This window comes from Chrysemys picta, chromosome 3 (genome assembly GCF_011386835.1).
Source record: "Chrysemys picta bellii isolate R12L10 chromosome 3, ASM1138683v2, whole genome shotgun sequence".
NCBI lineage: Eukaryota > Metazoa > Chordata > Testudines > Emydidae > Chrysemys > Chrysemys picta.
Genome location: NC_088793.1, coordinates 134,422,624 through 134,440,400, shown reverse-complemented (window position 1 = coordinate 134,440,400; position 17,777 = coordinate 134,422,624). Strand labels below are relative to the sequence as shown.

The following is a 17,777-nucleotide window of genomic DNA, read 5'->3' as shown; positions in this document are numbered from 1 at the left end:
TAATTCCAGCAGCATGTGTGTCCAATGTGCTTGACTGCAATATTTTGACCAGCAGTGTCTGTTGGGCCACGCCTGCCCACATTATAAAGCACAGGTACCATGGTTCTTTAAAATATTTGTCCATATACATATTTTCCATGATGCACCCTCAGTCCCATCTACTACAGAATCTAATAACATCTGGATTCTGTATAAAAGAACTGAAGGGCTGTTAGTCCCTTCTGCTGTTTATCCTCTTGGATGGGGGTGAAGGGGGCGTGAGAGTATTCAGGGTGCAGGCGCAGCCCAATGGATACTGCTGACCAAAAGATTCTGACCTCGAGGACATGTGCACCAAGATTGGAATATAGACCGCAAATCTCACTGGACCATAGTTACTGTTGGTTAAGTAATCATTCTTTAAAAGGTGGGGTGAAGGTCATTAATTACTACAGAATACATGTGACAACCCCTTCACTTGTTTGGGAACTATGGCCCCTTCCACAAAATACTTTTATCTCACCTCTTACACTTTCTATGAGCAAGTTCCATTTTGCATCCTCCCATGTATGGTGTTCTGAGACAGCTAAACTTCTAATTTTAGCAGAGCTCCATCTCTTCTATAATCCAGGTTAAGATAGCTTTATATTTGTGTCTCATCTAAAGTAGGATTAGGTCATTCATTGACTCCTGCACCAGAAGCTGAAGGAGGGTTGCTAATCCACCTCTTGTCTATCGGTGGTAGATTTGGCATTTGGATTGCTCTTTTATATATGTTAAAACATAGATAGCCACCTTGGCTTCTCATGGGATTTAACAAATATGTAATCTTCCAAGGTTACTTGTAATTTGTACATTTCAGTGTGTCTGAAGTTCTGCACATGTCAGACAGCAATGTTGATGAGTTTGATTGCTTTGCTGGATCTCCCCCTACTTTTGCCAAAGCAATCCCTCTCTCTTGGATTCATCCTCACAAATGTGGAGGATGAAGGAACCAGAAAAGTGTCTTTTTGGAGAAAGGCAGTACGCTATTAGACAATAACCTTAAAAACAAGAGCTTCTGTCAGTCTTCCAAACACTTCACTTGCCACGTTACAGTAATGCACATTGAAGAGCAATGTGAGCAAAAACACAGCATCAATTTTTAAAAATGTTGCCATTTAATTGGTGTGATGTTTTTCTTTACCGGGTTTTTATGTCTTAAAACCAAAGACTGACATGCAATTTAGGCAACTGTAATATGTGTTATAAATGGTACAGTGTATTTTATAAAGTGAAGTATGCATTTTTAAAAGTCCTGTTCATATGCACTGGAAAAATTCTCAAAGAATTTCCAGTATGTTGGTGTTTAAGTTTATGTAAACATCTCTTAAATCTCTTAGACAATGATTAAATTATGCCCACTAAGGCCCTTATCCTGCAACATGGGTATTTTCATGTATAAAGTTAAGCATATGTGGGATCAGTCTAAAATACCAAGGCTTAGAACAATGTAATAACTAAAATGTGGCTTCATGACTGTGACGATGTAGCCCATAATGCTTTATGGGAATATGACATAACTGGAATATGTTTTATGCTACATGTGCCATGTAACATATCTATATAAAGGTTCTAGTCTACTGAATCTATTCATCCTATTTGTATACATATCATTTTTGTACTTGAAGTTATGAACATTGTCTGTATACTTGCTTGATTTCTAAGTGAGCTTTGTAAGGCATTTGGTCAACTTCTTTAGAAAGGAATTTGCAAAGTTAAGTGCCCAGTCAAGAAGCACTTAAGGAATAATGGATCTTGGAATGCTCCAATCCACATAAGAAGTCTACTTGAGGACGTTCAAGGTAGCATGTGAACAATGTCTGCTATCTATAGTTCTGAGTCATGCATGGACATGTGGCTTGTCCATGTGACTCCAAAACTCCATCTTGGAGCTGGACTTTGCATAGGAGAGGGTCTCTACCCACAAGAGAAAGTCTATTAAACTCGTGGGAGACCCCTCCATTTTGTCTTCAGCTGGCTAAAGAGAGAGCCTTCCACCCCAAGAATATCTGAAAGAAACTGGAACAAAGGACAATAACCACAGGGGGAGTGAGTGATTGCTGGACCCAGACTAGCATGAGACTAGTCTGTAAAAGGAAGCTTACTGGAACTGGTGAGATCTTATCTGTATTCAGTTTCTTACTGTATTAGACATAGACTTGCATGTTTTATTTTATTTGACTTGATAATTCATTTTGTTCTGTCTGTTAGTACTTGAAACCACTTAAATCCTACTTTCTGTATTTAATAAAATCACTTTTTACTTATTAATTAACCCAGAGTATATATTAATACCCGGGGAGGGGGGCAGCTGTGCATATCTCTCTGTGTTATAGAGGGCGAACAATTTGAGTTTACCCCGTATAAGCTTTATACAGGGTAAAATGGATTGATTTGGGTTTAGACCCCATTGAGAGTTGGGCATCTGAGTGTTAAAGGCAAGAAGACTTCTGTAAGCTGCTTTCAGTTAAGTCTGCAGCTTTGGGGCAAGTAATTCAGACCCTGGGTCTGTGTAGGAGCAGATGGGCATGTCTGGCTCAGCAAGACAGGGTGCTAGGATCCCGAGCTGGCAGGGAAAGCAGGAACAGAGGTAGTCTTGGCACATCAGTTGGCAGCCCCAAGGGGGTTTCTGTGATCTAACCCGTCACAATGACATTAAACCATTACTTAATCTACAACTTTCCTTGAATGCTGAGAATCCTGTGACAAAGACCTCTATTGCTCCTTGTACAAAACAGTGCCCTTAAAAACCAACAGATAAAGGAAAATTCCTGAACTTTGTTTTTCAGAATATTTTTTTAATATAGAATGTCTTAATACTGTCATTGACTGGAACTATATCGGGCTTGGTCGTTCTGTGTCCATTGTTGACTCTGGCTGCAATGATCCTATGTAAGCCATGAAACTGTTGTGTTGATGTCCCCAATCATAATAATCTGGAGAGAAACTAAAAAACAAAACACAAGAATGTATGGCTGATGCCTTGATTCTCTGTATGTCTCATTTACTTAAATGGGACAGACTATAACTTCATAAATATAGTTTACATAAATTCTAGAGGTGCTACTAGTAGACAGGAGACTTTGTACTTAAGTCTAAATCAGCTATTTAGTTATGCATCCCAGTTCAGCAGTAATGTGGGCTCAAGGAATTGGTCATGAACTAGAGAGGCTTCCATCTTTAGGCTACCAGTTGAAATCCTGTCCAGTTCATTAATGACTGAAGGTTTTTACCACCTAAATGGCTTCACTTGGCCAAACAAGGGGTCAGGGTGTTCAAGGATGTTGGACAATAGTATGTCTAGTCTGCCTAAATTCCTGTCTCAACCACTTGGATCCAGCTAGTAGCATTGCTGGATCTAAACATATTTTGTGTCCACACCCAACATGGTTAATACTTGGTCAGTAACTGGAAGCTTGGCTAGGATGCCATATGGTTGTCTGCCTGTAAACAGATCCAAACACTTATGTTCTTTGGGTGGCACTCCCCAACCAGCCCTTTTGTAAGCAGTTTGGTTGATCCTCCTCTTTTCCTTCCTGGTTCTCTGGGCAGTAGGAGATCCCAGACTACACTGCCACCAGTGCCAGTACATGTAGGACCTCCAAGCACTCTATGGTATGCCGAAGGCCGTATAGATTTTCCCCAAATGCAAAGATAGTGTGGTAGCTGTGAACAGGCAAGCTTTGTTGAAGTATGGTTGCATTGTGGGTCGGAGAGAAAGCTGCACACAACTCAGCCAAGTTAATTTTTATATGCAAATAAATGAAAAACAAAAATTGGGTTCTAAATAGGTGGGAATTGGATACTAAGGGAATCGTCATCTTAAAGGTATTTCATTGTATTTTTATTCCTCTGATAATGCTTTTAAAAATAAGGGGCTGACTAGTGGTGGATCTCAAATATACAGACTTCCTGTGTTTCGCAAGCAGTGGAAAAGGACACTCCCTGGACCTAACCCTAGTACTGAGTAAAGTTTCACAGTAAAGTCTCCCCTCTTGCATGTGATTTAATAGATTCTCAAGTACAAAATAAGTTATCTAGGAGCTTCTCCCCTCAGGGCTTCATCCCACCAGCTCAGTCCGTTCATAAAGTCTCATGCCCACATCTCTTCTTACTAGAGAGTCTTCATCGCAGTCCCTCTCTTTTCCAGGTCTCCTCAGTGGAGAGATCCACAAGCAGCTCTTGCTCCCTTTAGGTTTCTCCCCACACTAGGAAAAGGGTATAGGTGTGGTAGCCCCACCTGTGCTCCACCCTGAGGCCCCCTCCCGTTTTTCCCCCCATGACCCCCGCCCACGCTCCACCTCTTCCGGTCCCTGCTCTGCCCCTCCTCTGAGATACTTGTTGCCTGCTGCTTGCTGAGTCCTTCCGTGGGAGGGCTACACAAGACAAGAGGCCGGGCCAGCCTTATGCTCTGTGCAGTCAGTGGGTGTGACCTTCCCTCCCTCCCAAGCTGCTGCAGGCCTGGATCAGTGTGTGGCCGGCACCACCATGCTGTCCTCACGGCCAGTGCTAAGCCAGGTGGCTGCTGAGCAATACTGACTGCAATGGCCAGGATCCCCCTGCCACTTACACCTGGCCCAGAACCCTTCGGAGTGTTCCTGGTAAGCAGCAGGTGGCAATAGGGGTACCTGTAGGCAATGAATACTTCCCCCCCCTAGTTTTTGTACTTGCTCAAGTTCTGCAATGGGCGGGGGGAGCACTCAGCTCAGGGGAGGACCAGAGAGTGTGAGCAGTGGGGACCTTGGGGGGGGTGGTAGGGGAGAGGAGAGACTTGGCAGATGGTGGGAGTCGGGGTGGGGGGTGTGCAGCAACTCAATGGGTGGGAGTGGGCAAGGAAGAGGCCGAATGGGGGCAGGACCTTGGGGCAGAGCAGGGGGATGAGGCCACAGTCCAGACAACAGAGGAGCTTCCGGTGCTCAGGGCAGCCTCCACAAATGCCGGAGCCATGCGCTGCCCGTGGAAAAGGAGGTTGCCTTCATACCATTTCCTCTCTTAGCATGTCTTGCTCTCGAGCTTATAGCTCTAATAGCAACTGAACTACAAGTCTGAGAACTTCTGTCCTTAAAGAACTGAACTCAAAACTGAAAGTACTGATCTGGTCCTGGCCTTTAAAGGGCCAGCACCTCTGTTATAGCTGTTAATTTAAGATACTCTAACTATCTTCATTCTGTTGTCCTTGTAATGTTTATGTGCTGCCATCTTTAATGCTTTGCCTGCCAGCCTTACACTCACACATACATGCATGTTTGTTCCCTACCGCATCTTCTTGCTGAACTCTCCTTTCTAATAGATTTTTTTCCCTACCGGTAAGTATTGGGTCTGAATTTGGTCAAAAATCATGATAAACTAAGTAGAACATTTTATCGTTCCTCACTGATCTCCTCCTCCTATAACCATCCCAATACCTCACCTGCCCTGTATGCCTTGAGGTGAAATGTTCCAGGCCAGATCATCATCACTGTCATATCGCCGAGGGTTGTCAAAGAAATAGGATCGTGGACTGAATCCATGGCTCGGTACCATTCCTGGATTTGTCTAGGGGGAAACCATCCATCAGTGAAAGTTACACCAATTTGTATCTGAGTGTCAGAGATGCCACCTGTTCATTTTCTAAAGAATACCCCTGAGGAGACTTCTTATCAAAGGCTCCCAGCTAAGAGATATGGCAGGAGTCTGTTAAACTATTTTTTCCCTTGCTCTTGCCTCCTGTTCTGCTTTCTCCATTTCCTCCCATTAAACCTAACAACCCCCCACTTCCAATGAGTAGAAGTGCTCGTGCTACCGGACCTGATGCCTTATACATGTCTGCTCTAGGCTCCATAGAAATTCCTCTCCACCCCAGCCTGCCCTCCCAATACCACCATCCACTTGCTTCCCTCAGAGAGAGCAGTTTGGAACTGGCAGACAAAGGAAGGGGCTACAGTAGGACAATAAGGTTGGGGAGGTGAGGAATTCCCAGGAGAGGGGATGGAGAGCTGTAGCCACCGGGCAAATGATCTCTAGTTCAACCTCCCAATGTCCTGAAATTCACTCTCCTATTTTACTGGCACAGCATCCCCTACCAGCTTCCCCTCAACCCAGGGAAACTGACCCATCTCTCCCTATGAAACTATATCCGATTACATTATGGGAATAGGATGCTATTATGTCTTTCATCAGTGATATACTTATCCACTGGGCCAATCCAGGGGGAAACATCCATTGGGTGAGGGAGTGAAGGGGCCTATGCACAATTTATCCATTTACAAAAAAAAAAAAATTTCATTCTAGTTTAACTAGTGTGTTTTCACTCTGACCCACAGTGTGGCTCAGATTCAAGACACTGTCCTACACATTCCCATTTTCTCTTCTATTCAGTGCCAGTATCGGAGGGTTCCCCATGTCCTCCCCCCCATGCTCTTTGGATATGGTGGGGCAATAGTTTTATTTTTGGCCCAGAGCAAGAGAAAGGGTTGATCCTGCATTGTTCTTTGGCATAAAACTAGTTACAGTCTTTTTTCCTTTTGTATTAAAGAAACAACAATCCAAAACCCAAGCAGTAAAAACCTGTGGGTTTTTCCCCCAGTTCATGTGCTTGAGACTCTAGCAATGTTAGCATAAGAGCACTCAGTTATGCTCTACAGGCAAAAACAAACTACCAAAGATGGCAAAACAAGAGTATTGCCTTAACAATTCCAAGAACCTAAACTTTATTTTTGAATAGAGTTAAGCAGTTTCTAGTTTTTAATTTTGGAGAGAAATATGCAACCAACTCAACACTTCCCTAAAGTTTTCTATTTAAGCGATCACCATTTATAAATAAGGAAAGCAGAGCCAAATGTTGGATTTTCACTAAATTTCTGTTGTTTCTAGATATTTTTTGGACTAGTGGATCCAGTTTGTTTTAATAGTAATGCTTCATATATAATCCTCTTTTCTTGGCAATCCTTTTCTGGTATATTAATAAGTACTTGGTAGTTCTGCAACTATTAACAAGTGTTTATATTACAATACTCTCCTGTGACTCATGGACTCCATCTTGTGGCAAATTTGCATGAAAATTCATGATGTTGCTTTGCTAAAGAATCTAGGGCTTGGGCTTTTGTTGATTTTTTTGTACTGAAAGTTGTGGGTTTAACGGTAGTGGGGTTGTTTATTTAACATTTTCAGTTTTCCTCTCACTGTGACATAGATACACATAAACCTATTTGTTATTTTTCTACACACACAAAAAGAAGGCATACATTTTTAAACAGTGAGGGTAATTAACCATTGGAACAATTCACCAAGGGTTGTGGGGGATTCTCTGTTACTGGCAATTTTTAAACCAAGATCGGTTATTTAAAAAAAAAAAGTATTCTAGTTCAAAATTAGTTATTTTGGAAAGTTCTCTGCCCAGTGTTAACAGGAGGTCAGACTAGATCAGTGGTTCTCAAACTGGGGGTCGGTACCCATCAGGAGGTTGTGAGGTGTCAGCCTCCATCCCAAACCTCCAACATTTAGAATAGTACTAAATATTTTTTAAGTGTTTTTAATTTATAAGGGGGGGTCGCACTCAGAAGCTTACGGTGTGAAAGGGGTCACCAATACAAAAACTTGAGAACCACTGGACTAGATGATCACAATCGTCCTTTCTGGCCTTGAAATCTTTGAATTTATGAATCTATGAAAACCGTAGTATTTGATCAGACACATTTAACAGCAATGTTAGGTAAAGAAAATATCCCCTGTAAAAGTACCCATAAGATGAGTGAAGTTACAGAGTTCTCTATTTAAATTAGGACTAGCTTGCTCCTCCTAAACCTACCCCACCAAACTTCTAGAGTCCTAAGTCTTGTCTAGACAAGATGCAAAGGTGTAGAACTTGTTCTTCCACTAACATTTAGCAGAAGAATGTAGTCCATAGTTGTTGTCTTGTTTAACTTCAGTGGGACTATTCATATGAGTAAAGATTTGCAGTATCAGACCCTAAATGGCTAGTTTTTTGCAAGGTAAGGTCAGATTGTCTTCGAGTATCTGAATATTTCCCTTTGTTCTGATTGATTTTTGTGAATCCCTTTCATACAATCCTAAATTCACTAGCAGGTGCAATACTGCTAAACTCAAATTTTTAAATAATGAACTTGCTATAACATAACGGTTAAGAGAAAATCCTAATCTGTGCTTTTAAAAATTTGGTTTCTTTTCTTCACAGTTATATGGGGATAATTCCTAGGCAGTGAAGGATCCAGGATTTTTAAAAGGCTTGTTTGGTATAATGAACAGGGCTAGAACTAAATGGCTGGGGTTTCCCATGGTAGTTCAAGTTTAACGGTTAAAAGGCTTTTTCACGGAGATCTGCTACTCTCTTGTTAATCTTGGCTTTGTCATTATGACATTAGCACTCCCACCATCCTTGGGGAATTAAGCCCTTTGTTCTTCTGTAGGACAGGCACTATACAGCTAACAGCAGTGCAAACTTTCCCACACATTTGCCAGTGTCCCCCATATTAATCTGGAGGGATTGCCTGCTGCTATGAGAAGATATTTTGGTTTCTCTGCCTACTTAAATCTAACATATGTTTAGCTTTCAAACCTTGGCCTCACCACCCCGCTGAAACTGCTAACAAAGATTTCAGCTCGTGCCAATTGTGGTGCTGGTTTTTGTGGTATGGAAACTTCAAGGAGAATTGGGCTAGGACCATCAAACCCATTTCATATGTGCCACTGAGCAGCGATCAGATGATAACTTGCAGCTGGCTTTGAATCAGTGCCCTAAAAATTAAATGTACCCCATTATCAAACTCAAGTGCCAGGTAAATTTTCTACAGTAATAACCTGGTTGGGGAAGCTACCAGACCTGCTGCCTTATACATGTGTGCTCTAGGCTCCATATCAATTCCTCTCCACCCCAGCCTGATGATCAAGAGTATTTTATTTTTACTGAGAACAGTTTGAAAATAAAAAGTTAAAATTCAGTAAATTGAGTTCTGAGGATTATCTGAAGGTTGTGCCCGGAAAAGGTTTTACTTACTAGATCTTTTGTAGGGTTTCGAACACGGAAGAAGTACACAACTAAGGAAGTGGGCAGCAGCTCCCAAACAAAGAGGATCACTCCAAATACGATGTACCCAGCATCTCCCAGCTGACATTTCAGATCTGCCTGTTGAAAAGTCAAAGGAGCATGTTCAAAAAGGAGTTTGTTTTAAAAAGTATAAGAAACAAAAATCAGCTTTCTTAGGGTGAAAGGATGATCACAGGATGACTCTGAGCCGCCAATGTGATATGGCCATGAAAAAAACTAATGAGGTCTTGGGATGCATCAGGTGAGGTATTTCCAGTAGAGATAGGGAGGTGTTAGTACCGTTATATAAGGCACTGGTGAGACCTCATCTGGAATACTGTGTGCAGTTCTGGTGCAATTCAAACTGGAACAGGTACAGAGAAGGGCTACTAGGATGATCCAAGGAATGGAAAACCTGTCTTATGAAAGGAGACTCAAAGAGCTTGGCCAAAAGAAGGCTGAGGGGAGACATGATTGCTCTCTATAAATATATCAGAGGGATAAATACCAGGGAGGGAGAGGAATTATTTAAGCTCAGTACCAATGTGGACACAAGAACAAATGGATATAAACTGGCCATCAGGAAGTTTCGACTTGAAATTAGACAAAGGTTTCTAACCATCAGAGGACTTAAGTTCTGGAACAGCCTTCAAGGGGAGTAGTGGGGGCAAAAGACATATCTGGCTTCAAGACTAAGCTTGATAAGTTTATGGAGGGGATGGTATGATGGGATAGCCTAATTTTGGCAATTAATTGATCTTTGATTATTAGCGGCAAATATGCCCAATGGTCTGCGATGGGATGTTAGATGGGGTGGAATCTGAGTTACTACAGAGAATTCTTTCCTGGGTGTCCGGCTGGTGAGTCTTGTCCACATGTTCAGGGTTTAGCTGGTCGCCATATTTGGGGTCAGGGAAGGAATTTTCCTCCAGGGCAGATTGGCAGAGGCCCTGGGGGTTTTCACCTTCTTCTTCAGCATGGGGCAGGGGTCACTTGCTGGAGGATTCTCTGCACCTTGAAGTCTTTAAACCACGATTTGAGGACTTCAATAGCTCAGACATAGGTTAGGGGTTTGTTACAGAAGTCGGTGGGTGAGATTCTGTGGCCTGCGTTGTGCAGGAGGTCAGACTAGACGATCATAATGGTCCCTTCTGACCTTAAAGTCTATGACTCTAAATGTATGTAAGCATTAGGGAATCTGATGGAACATCCAGTAGCTGCGTATAAAAGTAAAGCAGCAGATTAACCTGGCTATAAATTCTTAATGATAAAACCCCCTTTGGAAAGATACAAAATTCTATTTTATTTTGTACAATACCTTTCCCTTCCTCCTTTTGAAATGATACTCCTCCTCCTGACTGTGTTTTTCTCCCCTACCCAAAAGCTACAGAGAATAGTTAAGTCCTTGTGACTGCCTGCAAGGCTCTTACACTGTCAAGAAAGTGAGAAAATAAGATACTAGCTTTCTAAACTCTTTCAGGCTTTGAGAAACAAACAACTTACAATCTTTTGAGTTCAGTACAAGCCCCACTAGCCTGAGTCTGTTGACCAGGGTAGGGAGGCTCGCTCCCAATGGCTCCAAAATGTTGTGTAGACATGGGCACCCAAAAATGAAGGCACCCAGCATTGCATTTCATATTTTGCTAAATTCAGAATGAATTAGGCCTTTATGTAAGAGAGGCATCACAGGCTGCCACGTCCCATGAAACCTCATGGGAGGTTAGGGGAAGCACATGGACCAGGAATGTAGGTAGGATATGGCACCTCCCATTTCATTGCACTCCCTGATTTTAAGCCAACACCCATGTACTGGGACCTGAACATTATCCGGTTTACTTTTAAATGATGTAAACATCTAAGGTCAAAGGCTGGGATTTTCAAAAGAACCTAAGGGACAGAGGCATTCAACTCCCATTGAAATTCAACAGGAACTGAGTGAACCACCATTTGAAAACCCCACCATTCAGTCTTAGCTGTTATTTTGGTTTAATTAAAACTTGACCCATCATCATATGTTAAAACTGGTGCTATGTGAAGGGAACACACAGCTATTCTTGCTTTTATTGATAGAGCAGGAAAAACACTTCTTTTGGGGGGGGCGGGGGGAGTTGGCCACACTGAAGTCAATGGAGCTTTGACATTGACTTCAGAGGAGCCAGGATTTTGCCCATGTGTTTAAATTGTAAATGGAGTCACCTACTTGTCTCCATTGCTACCCAAATATGATTCAAACTATTCAGTACAGTTCTTTCAGTAAAGGTAAAAAATAAAACAAATCCCATACACCTGTTTTTAATAGAGGGGAGTTGCCTTTCTAAATCTTAAAAATAAATGTAAATAAAGTGCAATAACCGGAAGGTAAGTTTTTTATATTGTTGGTTTTGTGACTGCTTTTTCTTCTGACTGGATTATTTTTCCCTAACCATTTTACTGTTGAAAAGATCATATTCTTGGAGCAGAACAAACTTGGTGTATTTTTTTAATTTAAAAAAATTCCAAAGGATTTTATTATATTAGTTCTTGGTTGTTGTCAATTCTGACTATACAGGATCAGTTTTCCTGGTTAGCAGTAAACATCATACTTGCCTGATCTGATACATTGTACCAATCATAATCAAAAGAATTGACTTCCTTGGTTTGCGAAAATGATAAGATGAATAAGTTGTAACAGGCTCTTGAGGTATATAGTAGTATAACGGTCACGCCTATAGTTGTCACCTGACATACAGATGAACCCTAGAAAAGAGAGTTAAACATATTTTAGTACTTATGTCTGATAATGGCAAGAACACCATTTGCATGGCTTGGTGAGCTCTGCTTTACTGTGTATAATCTGGGATATAATTTAATTTTTTTAAATCTGGGAATCTTTTTCCAGGTAAGAGTGGCAGTTCCAGCTCTTAGCATGGTCAGCTACTGTTCAATGACTCTCTCTAATATTGCAGGAAGTGCTAGTCTGAAAGTACCTAAAATAAGATCAAAGGAGTTGTACATGGGGAATAAAACCTATTGGATAGATCAGCCATTCCATCCTCATGCAAAAATACAACCTACAACACCACACCAGAATGAGAACTTCCTATATCAGATCTTTCACTGATATTATTGGTAAACACATTGCACACAGGAATTCACATCCTACACTGCAGATTTGCCCAATTTATAATTTGGTATCAACAGGAGAGTCTCATTGAGCAAGACTAGAGGAGTAGGATGAGTGTGTGGAACAGTAAGGGAATTTGAGGTCAGGAATGTAGATTGGAATGGGGCCCTGGAGTGTTTTGGAAGATAGAGATCTCTTCAGTTGGACGTGGAAATGGATAGAATTTGTAGGGGAATGGTGTGATCCACGTGCAGGATTGAGAGTAGCTTGGTTGCAGCAGAAATTCAGAGGGTAGGGATTGAGAGAGAGACCATAACAGTAGGCATCACAGGTGCTGAGACAAGATCTGATTAAGGATGCATAAATCTCTGGGCACAGACAGGACTAGGCTAAGGATCAATGTTAGTTCTGTCCTGGAGACAGGCACATATAGAGACAAGAGAATAGAGGGAGGGGGAAGAGGCTCAAGGAGGACTCTGTGGGGCTGCCCTGGTGACAGCCTTTTACACAACCAAATGGGAGAGAACAAAGTTTGGGTTCTAAGCTCTCTGGATCAGCAGAGGTAATGCTTTCAGCCCCTGTGGGGAAGGGAAAACCCTTGTTTCCATCTCACATGACTCCCTCTCCCTCCCTCAATGGAGGCATGTAGTACCATAAATGGGCTCCAGAGCCTGACAGAGCTGGGAGTTGCCCACCTTATCATGGGCCCTTTTACAATAGTGTGAGGGATAGGAGGGCCCACCCATGCAGAAGCATAACTCCAAGATTTCTAGCCTGGGTTACAAAGTTTAAAGGCAAGCAGTAGTGGGATCAAAGGCCTAGGACAATGAGGATACAATTACTTAAGTATCATGTCATGTCATTTCACCAGGTTATAATGGTCTCCAAACCTTCACATAAAATATTTCTTCCTCTACATTTCTATGGAGGCCTTTTCAGCTGTACAGTTGTGGCAAAATGGAAGGGGCATGGCTTCATGAGAACACAAATAACTGTGACAAGCTGTACAAGGATGCACTGTTTTCTTTGTACATAGGAATGCAGCATGGTATAGTGGCTAGAGTAGGGGCCTGCAACTCAGGTGACCTGGGTGCTAGTCCCAACTCCACCACTTACAAACTGCAAGGCCTCAGGCAAGTCATTTAACCTCTCAATGCTTCAGTTTGTTCATCTGTAAGAAGAGGCGTGGAAAGTACAGAGAATTATAATTATTACTCTGTGGGAGTGCTTTCCCTTGAGATGCCACATTCCATTGCCTTGTTGTGCTGATGTTACACTTTTATAAATGTCATGTCAATGCAGTATTGACTTTTTTCTGCCTTCTGTGAGACTTGTGGAATTTGTGTTCCTAACTCTTGACAGTCTGAGGGTGCTTTCTGCTTCGGAGTTTCCCCTGGTACTCTGAGCAATAGAGTCTTCTCAAGCAGTGGCCTGCCTGGCTGATTTTTTGGGGGTGTTATTTCATAGCACTCACTAGACTCACTGTCCTGTCTGCACCTTCCTCTTTGCTGCAAGCAGACCATGAGCAGCTGGGATGGAGGGAAAGGTGGGAGGAATGAGTGGAGAAAGGAAGGCTTTCGCTGTTTTTTCCTCAGTGTTGTAAAAACTGAGCTGTATATGAAGTTGGCCAACAGCAGAGTTAAAAATTGTCCTTGAGAGAGAATATAGTTATACCAACATTGATCATCCCCCTTCACAAGCAGTATTTTTTCCTACCAACACAAGAAGCCTGGCCCAGCCCCTACATTTGAGAATTATATCACCATTTATGAAAAACTAGCTAGCACATCCTTCGCAGCAAAACTACTCAAGACATTGATTCATCTGATACGCTGTGTCCCTGGTACTACTCAGCCTGCTTGATGTCCTGGATGTAAGTGCACAGCTTTGTAGATCAGCATGACTGACCATCTGATTAGAAGGATGCTGCAAATACTGCCAGAAGTGCCCGTCAACAGGAGCATAATATGGTGGCAGGCCTGGCTTGCAGTGACATTTGTGCTGAGTTCAGAGACTCAAATATGTATGAGGGAATAGAAACCAAAAATACAGTACGTAGCAGTGAAAGCTGTGGTGAGACCATAGCAAACGACAGGAAATGCTGTAAAGAGGAAACAGTTGTTAGGCACTTCTCTATTCGCACTCTGTGCTGGAGACTCAACTATGCTGTTATGGAAACAGAGGAGGAAGCTGACAGAAGCTGCTGACTCAGATATCACAGCTCAGTTCTCCACACTGCAGCCACCACAAGACAGAAGAAAGCAGCCGGCATTTTTCAGTGCTGTTTTTGCCAGAATACAGGGAAGGTTAGTGCACTATAATATTTAAATACGGTGTAGCTTTAATCACTTCTAGCTCAACAAATAAAATAGCATGATAAAAATGTTTTGTCCACTATGGGCCAAATCCTCAGAGCAGTGTCCAGCCTAAGTAGCTGGGTGCTGGGAAGATACACAGGGAGAGTAAGGGAAGGGGAATCCTTCCTCACAGGCCACAAAGATTGCTTAACCGTATTTGCTGCAATAGATTTACATGCCCTCTTCAGAGGGCTGAGGATACCTGAAGTGGCAAGACTCTAGTCATGCACTCTGTGCTTGTGCCATGCAAGGAACCTCCAAAGAATGGGGCTCTACCTATGTGAGTGCTATGTACCCCACATCTAGCCCTCCCACTCCTGCCCTAACTTTGCACAGTAGAACTAAGAGTTCCACTTCCTGAGACTCTGTGACCATGCAGGATCAGGGCTGGCTCTAACTTTTTTGCCGCCCCGCCGTAACCCCCGCCCCCCGCGAGCGCCGTCGAAATTCCCGCTCCACCAGCACCACGCAACCCGAAGCCCCCGCCCCCCCCCCAACCACCACGCCCCCCAAGACCCCGCCCCCCCGAGCACCACGCCGCCTAAAGCCCCCGCCCCCCCTCCGAGCACCACGCCGCCCAAAGCCCCCCGCCCCCCCCTCTGACCACCATGCCACCCGAAGCCTCCGCCCCCCCTACAACCACCACGCTACCCGAAGCCGCCTCCCCCCTCCAAGCGCCGCCCGAAGCCCCCGCCCCCCTCCAACCACCACGCCACCCGAAGCCCCCTCCCCCCCCAAGCGCCGCCCAAAGCCCCGCCCCCCTCCCAGCACCACGCCGCCTGAAGCCCCGCCCCCCTCCCAGCACCACACCACCCGAAGCCCCCCACCCCCTCTCCAAGCATCACGCTGCCCGAAGCCCCCGCCCCCCCTCCAAGCACCGCCCGAAGCCCCGCCCCCCCTCCAAGCGCCACGCCACCCGAAGCCCCCATCCCCCTCCAAGCGCCGCCTGAAGCCCCGCCCCCCCTCTCCAAGCACCACACCGGCCGAAGCCCCTGCCCCCCCTCCGAGCACCGCGCTGCCGAATCAAAAAAAAAAAAAAATCAAACGCCGCCCTGCCCAAAGGTGCTGCCCCAAGCACGTGCTTGGTCAGCTGGTGCCTGGAGCCGGCCCTGTGCAGGTTTCACCGCTATGCACTTTAGCAAGGGGTGATATTTGAACAGAGGGAGCTAGCACATGTGAGGGTCAAATGGAAGGGTGCCAAATACCACACAGTGGGCATTTCTGCCATTTAGGGTTCCCAGGTGTCTGGTTTTCGACCGGTACACCCAGTCAAAAAGGGACCCTGGCGTCTCCAGTCAGCACCACTGCCAGGCCGTTAAAAGTCTGGTTGGTGCGGGGCTGGCACGCTCCCTACATGGCTCCGCAAGGCTCCCCAGAAGCATAGAATCATAAGGTTGGAAGAGACCTCAGGAGGTCATCTAGTCCAACCCCCTGCTCAAAGCAGGGCCAATCCCCAACTAAATCATCCAAGCCAGGGCTTTGTCAAGCCTGACCTTAAAAACCTCTAAGGAAGGAGAGTCCACCACCTCCCTAGGTAACCCATTCCAGTGCTTCACCACCCTGACAGTGAAAAAGTTTTTCCTAATATCCAACCTAAACCTCCCCCACTGCAACTTGAGACCGTTGCTCCTTGTTCTGTCATCTGCTACCACTGAGAACAGTCTAGATCCATCCTCTTTGGAACCTACCTTCAGGTAGTTGAAAGCAGTTATCAAATCCCCCCTCATTCTTCTCTTCTGCAGACTAAATAATCCCAGTTCCCTCAGCCTCTCCTCATAAGTCATGTGCTCCAGCCCTCTAATCGTTTTTGTTGCCCTCCACTGGACTCTCTCCAATTTTTCCACATCCTTCTTGTAGTTTGGGGCCCAAAAGTGGACACAGTACTCCAGATGAGGCCTCACCAATGTCGAATAGAGGGCAATGATCACATCCTTCGATCTGCTGGCAATGCTCCTACTTATACAGCCCAAAATACCATTAGCCTTCTTGGCAACAAGGGCACACTGTTGATTCATATCCAGCTTCTCATCCACTGTAATCCCTAGGTCCTTTTCTGCAGAACTGCTGCCTAGCCACTCGGTCCCTAGTCTGTAGCAGTGCATGGGATACTTCCTTCCTGAGTGCAGTACTCTGCACTTGTCCTTGTTGAACCTCATCAGATTTCTTTTGGCCCAATCCTCTAATTTGTCTAGGTTCCTCTGTATCCTGTCCCCACCCTCCAGCATATCTACCACTCCTCCCAGTTTAGTGTCATCTGTAAACTTGCTGAGGGTGCAGTCCACCCCATCCTTCAGATCATTAATAAAAATATTGAACAAAACCGGCCCCAGGACCGACCCTTGGGGCAATCCGCTTGATACTGGCTGCCAACTAGACATGGAGCCATTGATCACTACCTGTTGAGCACAACAATCTAGCCAGCTTTCTATCCATCTTATAGTCTATTCATCCAGCCCATACCTCTTTAACTTGCTGGCAAGAATACTGTGAGAAACATGTCCCTCGGCTCCTCGACATAGGGGAGGCCATGGGGGCTTCACACACTGCTCCCACCCCAAGTGCCGGCTACGCAGCCCCCATTGTCCGGGAACCATGACAAATGGGAGCTGCAGGGGTGGCTGGCGTGGGCAGCATGCAGAGCCCCCTGGACATGCCAGTTGCTTCCCGGAAGCCGCCTGAGTTAAGTGCCACCTGGAGCCTGCACCCCAAACCCCCTCCCACATGCAAAGTCCCTCGTGGAACCCCATGTCCCACCCCCCCACACACACACACCCCAACCCTTTTCCCCAGCCCATAGCCCCTCTCACACCCTGAACCCCTCATTTTTGGCCCCATGCCAGAGCCCGGATCCCCAGCCCAGTCCGTATCCCCTTCCACACCTCAACTCCCTGCCCCAGCCCAGAGCCCCTCCCACACTCCAAACCCCTTGGCCCCACTCCCCAGCCCAGAGCCCCCTCCTGCATCCCAAACCCGTCATCCCTGGCTCCATGCCAGAGCCCGCACCCCCAGCTGGAGCCCTCATCCCCTCCCAACCCTCTGCCTCAGACAGGTGGAAGTGAGCGAGTGAGGGTGGGGGAGAGTGAGCAACAGAGGGAGGGGCAATGGAGTGAGTGGGGGCAGGGCCTCGGAGAAGGAAGGGGCAGGGGCAAGGCAAGGGTGTTCGCTTTTGTGTGATTAGAAAGTTAGTAACCCTACTGCCATTCCAATTTTATATAACCACATGGGATGGATTTTTACTAAGAATTTCAGAACAACATTAGCAGTTCAAGCTAAA

General features: G+C 44.9%; 1 protein-coding gene and 1 long non-coding RNA gene across 2 annotated transcripts in view; one reads left to right on the top strand and one right to left on the bottom strand.

Moving 5' to 3' along the window:
* Positions 1 to 2,798: 2,798 nt before the first annotated feature.
* Positions 2,799 to 17,777, bottom strand: part of GPR137B (G protein-coupled receptor 137B) — a 45,969-nt gene continuing 30,990 nt past the window's right edge. Inside the window, exons 4-7 of the mRNA XM_065590525.1 lie at positions 11,626 to 11,779; positions 9,014 to 9,138; positions 5,432 to 5,556; positions 2,799 to 2,968 (exon numbers count right to left, since the gene is read on the bottom strand). Of these exons, the coding sequence (XP_065446597.1) occupies positions 2,857 to 2,968; positions 5,432 to 5,556; positions 9,014 to 9,138; positions 11,626 to 11,779 (516 nt within the window). The 3' untranslated portion in view covers positions 2,799 to 2,856. The remainder of the gene's footprint in view (positions 2,969 to 5,431; positions 5,557 to 9,013; positions 9,139 to 11,625; positions 11,780 to 17,777) is intronic.
* Positions 14,279 to 17,777, top strand: part of LOC112059766 (uncharacterized) — a 9,078-nt gene continuing 5,579 nt past the window's right edge. The window contains exon 1 of the long non-coding RNA XR_002889039.3: positions 14,279 to 14,452. This is a non-coding gene — a long non-coding RNA (uncharacterized LOC112059766). The remainder of the gene's footprint in view (positions 14,453 to 17,777) is intronic.